This window comes from Brachyhypopomus gauderio, chromosome 9 (assembly GCF_052324685.1).
Source record: "Brachyhypopomus gauderio isolate BG-103 chromosome 9, BGAUD_0.2, whole genome shotgun sequence".
NCBI lineage: Eukaryota > Metazoa > Chordata > Actinopteri > Gymnotiformes > Hypopomidae > Brachyhypopomus > Brachyhypopomus gauderio.
In genome coordinates this window covers 7738868-7754621 of record NC_135219.1, presented here as the reverse complement: position 1 = coordinate 7754621, position 15754 = coordinate 7738868, and the positions used below count along the sequence as shown (strand labels likewise).

Sequence of the window (15754 nt, the reverse complement as noted above, 5' to 3'; positions counted from 1 at the left end):
GACTGGGCAAGATAAACCAGAATCAGAACTGATGTATTTAGTGGAAACATGAGATTTATGGATCTGTAAGATTTGAGATGTACAGATCTATAATATCTGTGAACAGATATTCTCCTTCCTTTTGGTTTTCATATTACTGAAGTGTATGCTCAGCTCCTGCTCATATAAATGACACAGCTGACAGCTTTATGTGGACACAGCTAAGCTCTTGGCAGGCAGCTTCTCTTTGTCTATGTTTTTGTATGTATTTTTCTTACACTGACAAGTGGCTTGTTTTATTAACATACATTAAGGATGTGAGTCATTTAGAAAAATGTCATCTCCATATGGGTGCTCCTCAACCCCGTACGGATCGCCTCTTCGCATTTGACTTGTCAACAGCCGTGCGCTGTACTCAGAGAGGAGGACATCCCTCGTTCTCCCACTCGGAAATCTGAGGAGTGAGTGTGTCAGACTGTGTTCCTCATATTTACTTTAGATGCACTCTAGTGCTGGAAACTGGCTGAGAGTTGTCACCACTAAACCAGTACAACTCCATTGAGAGTTGTCACCACTAAACCAGTACAACTCCACTGATTAACACGTCCTGAAGATACAGGACACATGCTGCTAGGCTCTTTAAGCAGACAGGATGTGCAGAGTCCCTGGAGTATGTGAGATGAACAGTGGGCCTCTACAAATGGCTGTAAACAGACAACAAAATTATATATGCTAATCAACTTCAGAACTCGTTGCAATAGTGTCATTAAGTGTAAACTTCCAGACAAAATCTCTCTGGATCTGTACTAACATAAACATCATTTGTTAATGTGTTTCAACATGAAATCAACTTATTGTTATTACAGTTTTTTACGACTGCTAACATCCGTTTGTCCAATCTGTAGTCACATTTTCAAAAATTAAACACAGTGAACACAATATCAGTCTTCAGTGGCTATACAATTAGCACAATTCATGTATATATAATATATAATGCTTACATTTCTATACACATAAGGTTGTCCAATAACTAAATTCTGGATAATTTTTTTCTTATTTACAAATGCTTGCACACAGCATGTCAAAAATGAAAACCTAAGGTTCAAAACCTTAAATATTGTTTAAAATGCAAAGTTCTGTAAAAACAGAACACATATAGATCAATGAAATAAAATAAAGTACAGTAATGTCAGAGTTGAGCAAATATAACAATTTGTCCTGCAATCTCAAGTGCTGGTTTGGTCCTTCACAAATGCCAGATTGGTCCCTATAACAGTGACCTCCTTCTTTCGTTTTTGAATGAACTCTACCAACAACTGGTTCCAGAAGCAGAAATGGAACAGGTGGGAGGAAACATGAGGACATATGTGATGGGACAATGTAGCATTCTGTCATTCTCATGTCATCACAAACTGGTTTATAGACCATCCAAGAGTGATGTCCCTTTTCCTCCCGCCCATCTCGCCTTTCCTCAACCCCACTAAGGAACTTTTTCAGTCTGGAGGTGGAAGGTGTATGATCATCTGCTGCTAGGGGTGACTGCTAGGGGTGAATAAGGCATACCAAGCTTGTCTATCCCAGGTGCATGGCAAGGGCCAGCATGAGATGTGATGTGGAAGAAATCATGTGGCCAAATGCTGAAGACCACTTACATTACACGTAACAAGACTGTTCAGTTTTGTATCCTGTTTTTTCCCCCTTGTGTGGCTTTTTTTGTATATGTGTATTTTTACACATATGGGACCATGGCTGATTATGTTTACAATTACGGTAATTATTTTTTGGGTTAGGCTACAATTTACAGTAATGTCCCTAATATAGTAAAATATAACCTTTACTGCAAAACGGTCACTCCTTTTTTGTCTAATCTACATTTCATATAGTACCAGTAACAGTAAATATCACTCATTGTGTAGACAGTATGTTGCCAAAAATGCACACATTTGAAAAAAAAAGTCCAAATGAAGCGGATTACATAAAAATGATCTGACGAAGAAAACAACAGATGTAATTTTTTTTACAGTGGTTTGAAGTGATTGACTATGTTCATCTCAAATAGAGAATCTGTGCTAGTGTTTGAAAGAATGATTGGATACTGAACAAGGTTTGTTGTGTTTTGTGAAATGCAGAGTTGGTATTTAGTTAAGAAAACGTACTTTTGAACAGGATATTAACTATTTGGCTACATGTATGAGGTAAATGTGTTTCTGTGTTTAGAGTTTTGAAAAAGTATCACAAGTATTGGGAAACGCATGTTAGCAGTCGTAGAAAACAGTACATTTCTGATGACTTGCAAAGCATACGTCATCTCACCATGAGTACCAATATCTAATCTATTTTTAAATGAGGCTATATGCTTGGAGGGAAGTATTTGTGGATACCACGTGGATACAGCAGAATGTGGTCAGAGCTGTGGAAAGTAATTTGTGAATGCTTTAATCATTCACAAATGAATCACATGAACAGACATTACAGAGAGTGCATGCGTGCATGCGTGCGTGCGTATGTGTGCGTGTGTGTGTGTGTGTGTGTGTGTGTGTGTGTGTGTGTGTGACATCACTGAGACAGTGATGGTGGTTTGGTTCTTGAGAGCCTGTTCTTGAGTTACTCCTGCTTCATGTAGAGAGAGAGAGAGAGAGAGAGAGAGAGAGAGAGAGAGAGAGAGAGAGAGGGAGAAGAGAGAGAGACAGACAGACAGACAGACAGAGACAGCATGATGGGCACAGGACCAGGATAATGGTACTGGGGGAGGGGTGGGGTGGACTGCCCTTCTCGCTTGTCACAGCTGGAAGAGGAGGAGAAGGAGGACACAGGGAGGGAGAGATGGAGAGATGAGCACAGGGGGAGGGAGAGATGGAGAGATGAGGACAGGGAGAGGGAGAGATGGAGAGATGAGCACAGGAGGAGGGAGAGATGGAGAGATGAGCACAGGAGGAGGGAGAGATGGAGAGATGAGGACAGGGAGAGGGAGAGATGGAGAGATGAGCACAGGGGGAGGGAGAGATGGAGAGATGAGGACAGGGGGAGGGAGAGATGTAGAGATGAGGACAGGGGGAGGGAGAGATGTAGAGATGGAGAGATGAGGACAGGGGGAGGGAGAGATGTAGAGATGGAGAGATTAGGACAGGGGGAGGGAGAGATGGAGAGATGAGGACTGGGGGAGGGAGAGATGGAGAGATGAGGACTGGGGGAGGGAGAGATGAGGACTGGGTGAGGGAGAGATGGAGAGATGAGGATGGGGAGGGAGAGATGGAGAGATGAGGATGGGGAGGGAGTGATGGAGAGATGAGGATGGGGAGGGAGAGATGGAGAGATGGGGACTGGGGAGGGAGCAGTTAATTCACTAGATGAAGCAAGAGGCAGAGTGTAATGGTGACGTCTCCCAGAGAGCGTCACTCCATTCAGTCCTCTCATTCTGCTCAGGAGTGCTCTCTCTCTCTCTCTCTCTCTCTCTCTCTCTCTCTCTCTGTCTCACTTTCGTTCTTTTGGATAACACTTCTTTTGCCGGGGTTGATCCACTGAGTATGTGATTACTCGACTTTCTTTGTCCTCTTTGACGACCTTATAAATCATTTCTTTTTATTGATTCATTTGTTTTTCTTCCTTTCGCCACTGTCTGAGCCACTAGTGAGGGCTGTGGAGGGAGGGGAGAGGAGAGGAGGGGAGGGAGAGGAGAGGAGGGAGGGGAGGGAGAGGAGAGGAGGGAGGGGAGGGAGGGGAGAGGAGGGAGGGGAGAGGAGGGAGGGGAGGGAGGGGAGAGGAGGGAGGGGAGAGGAGGGAGGGGAGGGAGGGGAGGGAGGGGAGAGGAGGGAGGGGAGGGAGGGGAGAGGAGGGAGAGGAGGGAGGTAGGGGAGAGGAGGGAGAGGAGGGAGGGGAGAGGAGGGAGGAAGGGGAGGGAGTGGAGAGGAGGGAGGGGAGGGAGAGGAGGGAGGGGAGAGGAGGGGAGAGGAGGGGAGAGGAGGGAGGGGAGAGGAGGGGAGAGGAGGGAGGGGAGAGGATCTGAGGGTGAAGCAGCAAGTGAACTGATGAAGAAGACAGAGTAGCTGTTCCTCTCAGCTTCGACCCGAAAGCCATGGATGTGAACCTCCAGTCACACCACTACATCCATCAGATCTACTGTGACACTGGTGCTCAGGTCACTGAACATAACATCAGGTGGGTCTGGACTGTCCTCTGCTGACTGCAGGCAGAATGCTAATCGAGTGGGTTTCGTGACAAGGGCCTGGTGGGATGTAGCTTGACTCCCAGCCAGAACATGGCGGAATGTGCCAGGCGCTGGTGAGTAGCGGTACTGGGCCTCTGAAGGTGGCCGGATCCCCCTGCTGTGTTTCCTTTGTTCTCCTCGCTCGACGTGCCGCCGTTCCTGCCCTGCGCCGTTCTTGCAGGCGGGCTCCCAGAGGCCTGTCATTAACGCCCCCCCCCCACATGGAAAAACCCCCCCACCACCCACCCACACCATGTGCAGAAGGCAGATGACTCAAAGTTCTTGTTGCTTTGTCTGACTGCCACAAGGTGTGATTCCCTGTTTGGATCCACTCTACACTGGGTTTGTTGATGCTCTTTGTTTCTGGAGTGTCACTGTTGGAATGCAGCTTTGATTTCATTAGGTGCTTACATGCATCAGAAATGACTAACACTGATATTTATTTTGGTAGAGTACAGTTTTCTTGTGCTCATACTGGTAGTTGTGGATAATACTTGAGAGGGAAATATCTGGCAGTATACTAGAATGTGGGGTTTTGCTGCAGTTGTTTAACAGTACTAAATGGTGACTACATGCTGATCAAAACCCATCTGATGTTACTCCTCCCATGTCCAAGTGAAACTATCAGGGGATTTGCTCAACTGGGCAGGATTTTAGGGGCTGGAATTAGGAGCATTTTTACTGCCAAGCTGAGTTTAACTTTCCATTCTTCCTCTCATTCATAATGTCAGATTATATGATCTAATATATCAGCTCTTCACAGGACTCTTTTTTTTTTCTTCCAATCACAAAGTCAAAGCTCATTTAAAGTCTGTGGTAATATTTTATTTTTCCTAATCAGAATTGATTTCTGTGAAATCTTTCCTACTGGGCTTTAGTAGTACTTTAAAAAAAGTAAAGTTTGGGGTTTGGTACGGTCCACACGCTCCTGAAGAATGTCTTTGGTTCAGGTCCACTATGTGTTTTCTTTGGTTTGGGAGATTATTGCTGCATATCTGTTTCCCTTGGACATTGAGCTTGTGGTGATTTGCCCAGTGTGAGGATAGCATTACCAGCTCTGAGTCCATGTCCTCTCCTGCAGGATAGAAGGCACACCATGTGCTCACAAAAGTATGCTTTTACTGGCTGTGTTTTATGACTTATACAAAAAATATTGTTATTAGGGATTTGAATATTTGCAGAATTCTTTTTAGCACTTTTTTGAGGGATTTAAAAATTCATTAAGAATATATGCTGCTCCATGGCAGCTGTGTCTTTAAAGGAGAGCAATAGTAAAATGTTCTGTGGTCTGTGCTGTGCTGGTGCAACAGCTGGAGATATGGAGCCTTCAGCCTGGCTGTGTGTGTGTGGTGTTTTGTGAGTGTGTGGTACGTGTGTGTGTGTGTGTGTGGTGTGAGTGTGTGTGGTGTTTGCGGTGTGTGTGTGTGTGTGTGTGTGTGTGTGTGTGTGTGTGTGTGTGTGTGTGTGTGTGTGTGTATGGTGTGTGTAGTGTGTGTGATCTGCTCCATCAGTTTGCACTGCTCTTGGCCAGTGTATGGTAGCCCTGATCAGCTTAGAAGAAAACCCCCAATCATGATTGATAATGAACATCAGAAAGAAGTGGTACAAAGAGAGAGAGGGGTGACCAAGAGAAAGGCTGAGGGAGGTAGAGAGGGATAGAGGGAGAATTAGAGTGAAAATGACAGAGGGAGAGTCATGGAAGGCTGAACATGAAATAGTAGGCTTGGGAAATGGAGGTTGGTTGAAGTAAAAAATAATGACAAGGATGTGGTCATGTAGCTTCTAGGTGGGGGGATATCAGTGGATGCTACAAACAAGCCTTTGTACTGTAGGGAGGATTCTCAATACCATGGAGGCATGGCACTCCCCAACATCCTATAATACAATTGGACCAGGCACCATGACAACCACACCACAGGAGAAAGATCAGTATTTCCTCACTCTGATAGTGAGGGGCTGACCACAATGCAACCTTATTGTGCACATCTATATGCGTGTGTATGTGTGTGTGTTTGGGGGGTATTTACCAGTGTGTATGTGTGTATACTTACAAAAGCAAAAAAAACAGAGGTTTTATCTTCATTAAACCTATTAGATTAAATAGCATGATCTTGATACACAAGGAACACATAAAAAGAACATGCACATTTACTCTTTCATAAGCTCATGGGTGACTTAATTAAATAAGGGAAAAAACAGCTAGATCAATAGCAGGTAGCAGACCAGTTACTGCCAAACTGTTCCAGTGCTGCTCAAAGGGGGTCAAAAAAGGAAAAAGATTTTTCATCATTTCTCTAATTTGGGTGTATCCCTTTAATTAAATAAGATTCTCTGTCACTAGAAATAAACCTTTCTGAGCTATAAATACCTCTGGCTGTTACACAGAGGACATACTTTTGAAAACATAGATCTTCAAGAGTTAAGAGTCTGGCTAATGTTATTAACTCTTTAATACCTTACACATGTGGTGAATATTTGTATTGTCTTAACTGATACATACCTCTACCATTTGACGATTGTTGACACAACAGCCAAACAACTGAATATTGATATAAACATTTCCACAGTGATATGAGGTTAGTAGAATCTAGCTTCTCAGGTTTTCATCTGGTCTGAAGATCAAACCTTCCAGCCAAAACGTCCTTTAAAACACTGGCTATAAAACATCTAGTTTAAAGGGGGCAGAAACTTGCTGATGTGCATAGACGATAAAGAGTTGAATAATATTGGGAATGTGTCATATCTGTTTATCTGCTCATCTTTTTACATTTCTCTTTTTCATCCCGACTCTATTTCTACTCTCTTATCTCCTTCCTTGAGCGTGTGTTCCCTCCGTGACAGTGTGTTACCATGAGCGTGGGTTTCCTGTATGCCATTTGCAGACAAGCAAAGTCAACTGGTTTCTTTAAACCAACATGTGAGCTTAGGAACTGAAAATCAAATGAATACAAAATAACCCAAACGATCAGAACTAACAATAGAATATATTAAATGCTGATTGCCTAAATAACTGAATTGTCGTCGATTGTATTTTAAGTGCATGAGCATTAATTTTAGTGACATTGTTGTGCCATACTACAATGCTTTTATGCTCTTTCAAATAATTGCTTTATCAGATATATAGCCACAAGTAATTAGCTCACCATAAATACTCACATCCGATTGTGTATCCTGCTGTGTTTTTTTCTGGCTACATGAATTAAGGATCCAACTTTATGCAATCTAGTCCAATGCTCCATGTGATACATCTATAGACTCAAGCACCTTGAGGGTGTTTCTGCTGCGTTGTTTGATGATGGTGTGATTATCCTGCATACTAGTACAAAACAAAGATGGTTCATTTATTCTTCTCCTCGACTTTCTTTTTAACAAAAGCACAAATACAGTTATGCCAACAGCTTCGGGTGTTCTTGACATCTACAGAATTAACTGAGTCAGCATGAAGATGATGTGTGTGTATCTACCGTGTGTATGTATCTGACGTGTTCATGTATCTGCCGTGTGTATGTATCTGACGTGTGTATCTGACGTGTGTATGTATCTGAGATGTATCTTCAGTCTGTGTACATACACGCATCCATACATATCCCAAAGCCTCCAGGCAGAACACTATATTTATTTAGCAATACCCCTATAATCAACTGGTGTATTACAGTAGTTTAAGTCAACATGCATCTCTGACTGATCAAACTTGCAGATACAGAATGGCATGTTTACTGTATAGTGGCAGATTTCACTTCTTCGAGACGCGAGCATCGTCTGAGACTCTAAATGATTTCGACCTAAATATCACCACTGTCTCTTTCTGCTGTACTGATGTTTAAATGGCTTCTGTTTCAGCTTGGAGAGCAATTTGTTTCTCTCACTCCTCCACTGCCGTCCAACCGTACAGGCTGCGAATGAACAAAGCGCTTATGTAACAATCTCCCAAAAACAGGCTGACTCATTTTTTTTCTTCCTCGTATGGGAAGGCCACGGCCTGGACTATTTTCCTTGGCAGGACATCCGCCACTCATATCTCAAGAACCCTCAAAACCTTCTCAACAGTGTATTCTTCCAGTATATAACTTCAGTGTATTCTTCCAGTATATAACTTCAGTGTATTCTTCCAGCAGCCTGTAACTTCATGTAAAGCTGCCACAGCACTGACACACTTCTGCTGAGCTGAGTTTTCAACTACACGTTAGCTGAGATATGCCACATCAGAGTTAATTTACTCAGGCCTCTTTTGGAAGAGACATATGAATGGGAAAAGCAGGCCCTTAAGCCCTTAATGAACATGTCAGTGGGTGGCAGGGAGTGCTATTATTAGTGCTGTGGATGCGTGAGTTGTGATTTATCATCCTGGCCTGATTACTGGGACGCATTTCTGGGCTCTTGCAGAAAGGTTTGTCAACAAAACAGACTGGGCACACGTTGGAGCTGTAGTTTAGTATGTAGCTGTAGTTTGGCATGTAGTTTAGCTGTAGTTTAGCATGTCTTAGGGTTAGGGTTAGGTCCTAGCCAGTTCTCTTCAGTAGGCTGTGTGTGTGTGTGTGTGTGTGTGTGTGTGTGTGTGTGTGTGTGTGTGTGTGTGTGTGTGTGTGTGTGTGTGTGTGTGTGTGTGTGTGTTTGTGTGTGTGTGTGTGTTCAGATGATTAATCCCTATCATTAACAGAAGTGACATTATCACAATATTTTCTTAACTGACAATATTTTCTGGTGTGTGTGATATAAATGATGTACGGGTTTCTTCAGGTTACAAGTGATCATATGATAGTGGCTGACAGCAGAGAGTTGGTCTGCTGATCCCAGACCAGTGGCAGAAGCAATGTGTACAGTACACTTAGCAAAGGGCAAACGAGATGAAAACAAAGTGAGTGATTAGTGTAACATGCTCAGTCAGCTGAAACTAGTCAGAGAGATGCTTCCAGGGGCCTCAGGTAACACAGCTATCCAGGCAGAGCAGAAACACACAGGAGTGAAATCTGTTTCTATCACTTGGCTCAGTTCTAATCCTGGCTGTTTACTGCATCACAAAACATCACAATGTATGTCTATACATACATCAAAGAAAATACACCTCTACCCTAACCTGATCAAGAATGTTTTTACTCATGAGCTATTTACTTATTAACTGATTACTATGCATGTGGGTGTCAGCCATGAGATAATGATAATAATAATAATAATAATAATAATAATAATAATTATTATTATTATTATTATTATTATTATTATTATTATTATTCCATAATAGAAACACAATATGAAGAGACACAGAGGACAGCATAATGTAATTGAACAGTGGAGACACCCATAATACTGAAGAACAGAAAATTGGAGAGAGAGAGTGAGAGAGAGAGAGAGAGAGAGAGAGAGAGAGAGAGAGAGAGAGAGAGAGCAGTCAGACAGATGGTAGAAAGCCATGTCAGGCTTCAGGGTTTCAGAAGTATGTCCTAATGCAGTGGTTCCCAAACTTTTTCTGCCGTGCCCCCCTTTAGTAGATGAGAATATTTTTGCGCCCCCCCCCCCCCTTGACTAGGGATGTGTTGAAAACTTACAAAAACAATAGGTTCACAACTTTGGTCAAACTGCATGAAAAAAATAAACTGCAAGAAACCTTTTAAATTGTTCAAGAATTCTAAATATAATTTAAAATAAATAAGGAGATGAAATAAGAGAAACAGCAATACATATGCACATGGACGTAATTTTGATTTCAAAAGTGGGGGGACATAGATTCGTCGCTATTTAAATATTTGGTTTTAACTGTAAAAACTGGGGGGGACCAAAGCCGGCTTTTGAAAAAGTGGGGGGGACATGTCCCCCCCGTCCCCCCCCCCAAAATTACGTCCGTGCATATGCAGCTAGTTTGCAAGCGCAGACATCACGCAGAGCACAAAGCATGTAACGGCCAGAAATATGTGTACTGTCTCTTTAAGGGAGCGAGTTGAGCGCGCGTATGGAATATTGTTGTTTTATTTAGCTATTTTATTTCTGTAAGTAATGCATTAAATGAGCTTTGGACAACTCACCAGTTCATGTATGAACAATGAAGTATTGCTGGAGCCCAGGTTTATTTTGGTAAACCAGCAAATAAACGGACTAAGTGGAATACCACCAGCGCGAGTATTAAGGTTGAACTAACACCAAAAAGCAAGCAATACAAGCATAGAATTAGACTGAATAGATCTGTTTTTATGGATCGGTCACATTGTCCCCGATACCCGATCTAGAATTTTTTCAGATATTAATATCGGAATCGGTGCATCCCTAATATTGACACATGTGCACGTTTTACTTTCAAGCTCCGCGCCCCCCCTGCAATAGCTCCGCGCCCCACCTAGGGGGCGCGCCCCCCACTTTGGGAACCACTGTCCTAATGTTTTGAATCTAGGCACCAGTTCATAGGGTGTCTTGATGTACTTCTTTTACTAACAACAGATGGTCAGAGATTTGAAGTCTGTAACTGTTCACATGACAGGAAGTGAGATCTAAATCTTCCTACAGTGAGAACATCAATAAATTGTTTCTATCAGTATGTTTCAATCTCGTGTGAGAAGGCTTTGTGAGAGCTAAAATCTCTTCTTAGCACAGTCAGATGACAACATTTTCTTCTTCCTCCATTTAGTCCTCTGTCAAGGTGCATTCCAACCTGCTTGATTTATTCTTGTCTCCCAGAATGTTTCTTCATTTTCCCAAAGAGCAATTTAGCCAAATACTGCAGCAGGAGAGTGTGTATGTATGTCAAGCAGAGTGTGTGTTTTCTTTTGTGAGCCTTTGTATGTAGGTTGGTGTGTGTGTGTGTGTGTGTGTGTGTGTGTGTGTGTGTGTGCGTGTGTGTGTGTGTGTGTGTGTGTGTGTGTATATGTGTCTAACCTTGACCTGTGTGTGTGTGTGTGTGTGTGTGTGTGTGTGTGTGTGTGTGTGTGTGTGTGTGTGTGTGTGTGTGTGTGTGTGTGTGTGTCTAATCTTGACCTGCGTGAAGAGTTCCTTAATTTTCATCTTCTTTTTAAAATTATTTTATCCATCTGTTTTTTGCTCTTTATTTCTCCCTTCCTCTGTTTGATTTTTTGTCTCTCACCATGGTGCTATTTCAGGAACTCTTAAAAAAAGACAGCTAACAAGTCTCTGTGTCTCAGTTCACTGTTTCCACGCTGGCCAGTGTAGAAGCTTCCAGCTGAAGACGCACGCTGACATGGTCAGTGCAAAGTGCCACATTCTCTCATCTCTCTTCAAAACAAACACATTCCAACCTACATTCATGTAGTCTTAAGATCAAAAACTAGTTTAATCTTATCTATGCATGGAACATGATGTAAATACTTTAATGCATATTTTGTATCTGGCATGTGACCAGATGAAGCACTGGTGTTGTGTGATCATTTATGGTGGCCTATCCATGTAATCTTCTGTGGCTCAGTGTCCAGGTTATCAGTGGTTAAAATGCTTCTGCCACATGTTATCTTTGTTTCTCATAAATTTTGCATTTTGCATTCATAAAATTATGTAATAAATATTACACAAAAATACAAAATAATTACAGAACTTGTTCATTATACCATAATGATGAGATTGTTTTTCTTCTGAATAATCACGTGTGTTCTGTGATTCCCTGTGTGCAGTTCTCCACTTCAGTAGTTGGAGCTTTGTCTTCATTTTGGCGCTGCACAGACGGCCTTCTGTTTGTTTTTCTCATTTCAGTGTTAAACTCATATCTGGGCCCATCACTCTCTCCTCCTCCCCCCACGTCTCTCCCACTCTCCTTTCCTCTCTCCTCTTCTTCCTCCTAACTCCTTTCCTCTCTCCCTCTTTCCCTCCCTACCCCCCCCACCTCTGTTATAAGAATAACCCTTCTCTAAAAGTCAGAGTTTTGCTATTACATTGAACACATTTGTGTACCTCCTGCTCTTATTTCTGTATACCACAAGAAACCCAGAATCCTCCATGTTTGGGTCTTTCTTTGGTCTGATTTTATTCGCAAAGACGCCATAAATGTTAGACATAGATAAGCAGCCCTACTCCTTGCTGATGCTTTGAGAATGTTGTCTTTATTTACTTTCGGTGTTTACTGAACAGGTATATTAATGTGTCCTGAGTGTTTTCCATCTAGCAGGTAAGGCTTGATTGATTGAAGGCTGAATAAATATGGGTGAAGCGCATGTGTTAGGCCTCTCTGAGCTGACCTGCCTGCGTGGGTCACCGTGTGCCGTGTGATGGTGTGTTGCAGCGAGCAGAGCGTTTGCCAGGCCCGGGCCTCGGTGATGGTCTACGATGACACCAGCAAGAAGTGGGTGCCCATCAAACCAGGCCAGCAGGGCTTCAGCCGTATCAACATCTACCACAACACTGCCAACAACACCTTCCGCGTGGTGGGGGTCAAACTGCAGGATCAGCAGGTGTCTCTTTTTCTACATACAGTTTGAATCTGAATCAGTGAAGTCACATTATCTGAATTAATCAGATTAATGAATTAATTAATGAAAACGCACCACACCCGCATTACATTACTGGTCACTTCATGACCGGGCACAACAGGTGTTGCTGGCTCTCTGTTCATCTGTATGGCTCCTGCTAAATCAGCACAGGTGGTGAATCATGTTTTAAAACTGTACAGGGGCAACGGCAGCGTGGCCTCAGATGTTTGAGCAGCTTTCCAGCTGCCTCCTCACCTTTCACCTGACCTTTGACCCTCTCTCAGGTGGTCATTAACTACTCCATTGTGAAGGGGCTGAAGTATAATCAGGCCACACCGACCTTTCACCAGTGGCGTGATGCCAGGCAGGTGTACGGACTCAACTTTGCCAGTAAGGAGGAGGCCACTACTTTCTCGAACGCCATGCTGTTTGCCCTCAACGTGCTCAGCACCCAGGATGGAGGTGAGGCTGTGAGTGTGTGTGTGTGTGTGTGTGTGTGTGTGGGGGAGGGGGGGGGGGGGGGGGGGGGGGGGGGGTTATACACATGGGGGTTAGGGTTAGGGTTATGAGGGGGTTGCACACATGGGGGGTGTGAGTGAGTGTGTGTGTGTGTGTGTGTGTGTGTGTGTGTGTGTGTGTGTGTGTGTGTGTGTGTGTGTTGGGGGGGCACATCTTGCTCCAACTTCTTCTGCAGTAGCAAATGTTGAACTATTGAGTTATTGCAAAAATCATTTGAAAACTCTGAGGCGTCTGTAAGCCCCTGAACTCTCTCCCTGCAGCACATACACTACACACTACATACATACCAAACTCTTCTAGGATTCTTACATAACTGCTCTGACCTCTCCGGTCTCACACATCCTCCTCTACCCAGAAAGACAAGAATAGCCAAAAACCAAAAACATTAAAAAAGTCATTTTTAGATGAACAGTCTAGTCTGCCAGACTTTACTTATACAAGTTATATAATATTTATAAAACATTGCTGGGGGGTTGGACTGTTTAAAAACCCATCAAATATTGTTTATGAGATATATTTTGGAGGCATTCTGACAAGCCAGCTGGGGCTCAGGACTTACCCCCTATATATACAGTACCCTACCCAACCCAACCCTACATATACCCTACCCTACCCAACCCAACATATACCCTACCTTTCCCAACCCTACCCTACATATACCCTACCCAACCCTACATATACCCTATCCCAGTGTTTTTCAAACTTTTTTTCTGGTGACCCACATTTTGTCCATGAATTTTCACGCGACCCAGCCAACATAAAATATATATATATATATATATATATATATATATATATATATATATATATATATATATATATATATATATATATATATATATATAAAACTGTGATGCTCATAGTTACTCTGCTCAGTACCATTCCTGGGATCCAATAGGACCTTATGTGTTTGGGAGCAAGTTATCATCATGTTTAATGCATTTCCAGCTGAGGAGATACAACCTTCATTGTGAGTTTGGGCAGATTTGGCTGGCTCTCTTTGGCAGGCCTCCCTCCTAAACAGTTGCAGCAGAAGTCAGTGTGATCACTTTTAACTCATATACACAGAGCAAATACTCATGAGGATCTGTGGCTGAATGTTGAGCAATCCAAGCACTGCTACTGAGCCTTGTTGTGGGCATGGTGCCTGTACAGGCTTTTGTGAAGCCCAGTGCCCCCTAGAGGTGTGCTCTGTACATAGCCTATTGAGTATCATGTATATGTGGCTAATTGCTTGTAGCCGGAGAAACGTGCATTAAGTGGTAATAGCCGCTGCATATATTCAGGCACTTGAGTAATTTTCATATACAAACAGAACTTTCATTAATGGACGTATTTCTTAATGGCTGTAGTTCAGTCATATCAACACTCCTAGTTAAATGACATCTAAGGGAGGAGAGGGTGTAGAGAGGTAAATAAGACTCAGTGCTTCTATTATTATGCTTCTATTAATAATTCTATTATTAGCTGAGAAGTGTTTTCTCAGTACAGTGCTAATCGTAATTAAACTAAGTCCTTGAGGCGTACTCCCCTGGGCTCCATACTAGTGACTTTTTTCTCTCTACCTATGAAAGGTGATGACAGAAAGAGAAAAGAACGTGTGGGAGAACAAAGACCGCAGGCCAAACGCTGCTACTGTGGACCCTCTGACTGAGACCAACAAACACCTCAGAAAGTCATGAATTCAGGCAGGATGAGGACACAGTACAGTGAGAGTTTGATTTGGACATGTGGAGTTTTCGCTCGGTTAGTTACTTGAAACTGTGTTCGTTTTGATATTTAGTTTTCATTCTGTAACCAAACATATAAGGGTTCCGAAAATTGGTAGAAGAAAAAACATACTCCTCAGCTGTTATAACAATTATAGACTACAAACAATATAATATAGCATAATTGATACTTAATACTTAATGGTACTCTATTGCACCTGAACTTGTACCACGCCCCCTGTGGGCTTGGAGGTGTTGGTGGCATTAAATGCAGCACATAAGGGAGGCTTGGGAAACGTGAGCCGGTCAGAGCTTACTAGCCTGCTGCTCCACACTGAGTGTGGGGTTACCCCACAGAGAAACTAGAGACCTGCAGGGAGGAGAGAATATGTGGAGGAGAGAGAGAGAAAAGCAGAAGGGATGAAGAGTCTGGGGACACCATGATCAGATCAGAGTGGATCTGCCAGTGTCTCTGCATTTGCCACAGTCGGGTCTTCTTCTTCAAGATGTCTAGTAGGTACTGCACTCTCCCTCTCCCTCTCCCTCTCCCTCTTTCTTTCTCTCTCTCTCTCTCTCTCTCTCACTTTCTCTCTCTCTCTCTCTCTCTCTCTGTGACTTCAGCTCCTTGGTCATGATGCTGGAGTTCGTGTCAGATTCAGTCACTGTGTGACATGAGAGGACAGAGGTTTGTGTGTTTTAGTTGTGATGACAACAGGCATGAGATGTTGTGTAGTGATGGTGCTGGAATATGGAATCTTTTAAGGCAGTTTATGGTCACATTTGAATGATTTTAGTTTTGTTTGAATATTGTCTAATTAGGTCAACTGGATGACTGATATTGAGTTTCTGAGTTCAATATGTGGACACAGCTTTGTGGACACAAGTATTATTATTTATCATTATTTACATTTACAAACAAATATATTTATTTTTATATTTACTTT

The 15754-nt window shown here is 42.8% G+C and overlaps 1 protein-coding gene across 1 annotated transcript in view; it reads left to right on the top strand.

The window, feature by feature from the left end:
- Positions 1-15754, top strand: part of evlb (Enah/Vasp-like b) — a 28493-nt gene that overhangs the window by 5178 nt on the left and 7561 nt on the right. The window contains exons 2-3 of the mRNA XM_077016765.1: positions 12396-12564; positions 12867-13044. Coding sequence (XP_076872880.1) covers positions 12396-12564; positions 12867-13044 — 347 coding nt within the window. The remainder of the gene's footprint in view (positions 1-12395; positions 12565-12866; positions 13045-15754) is intronic.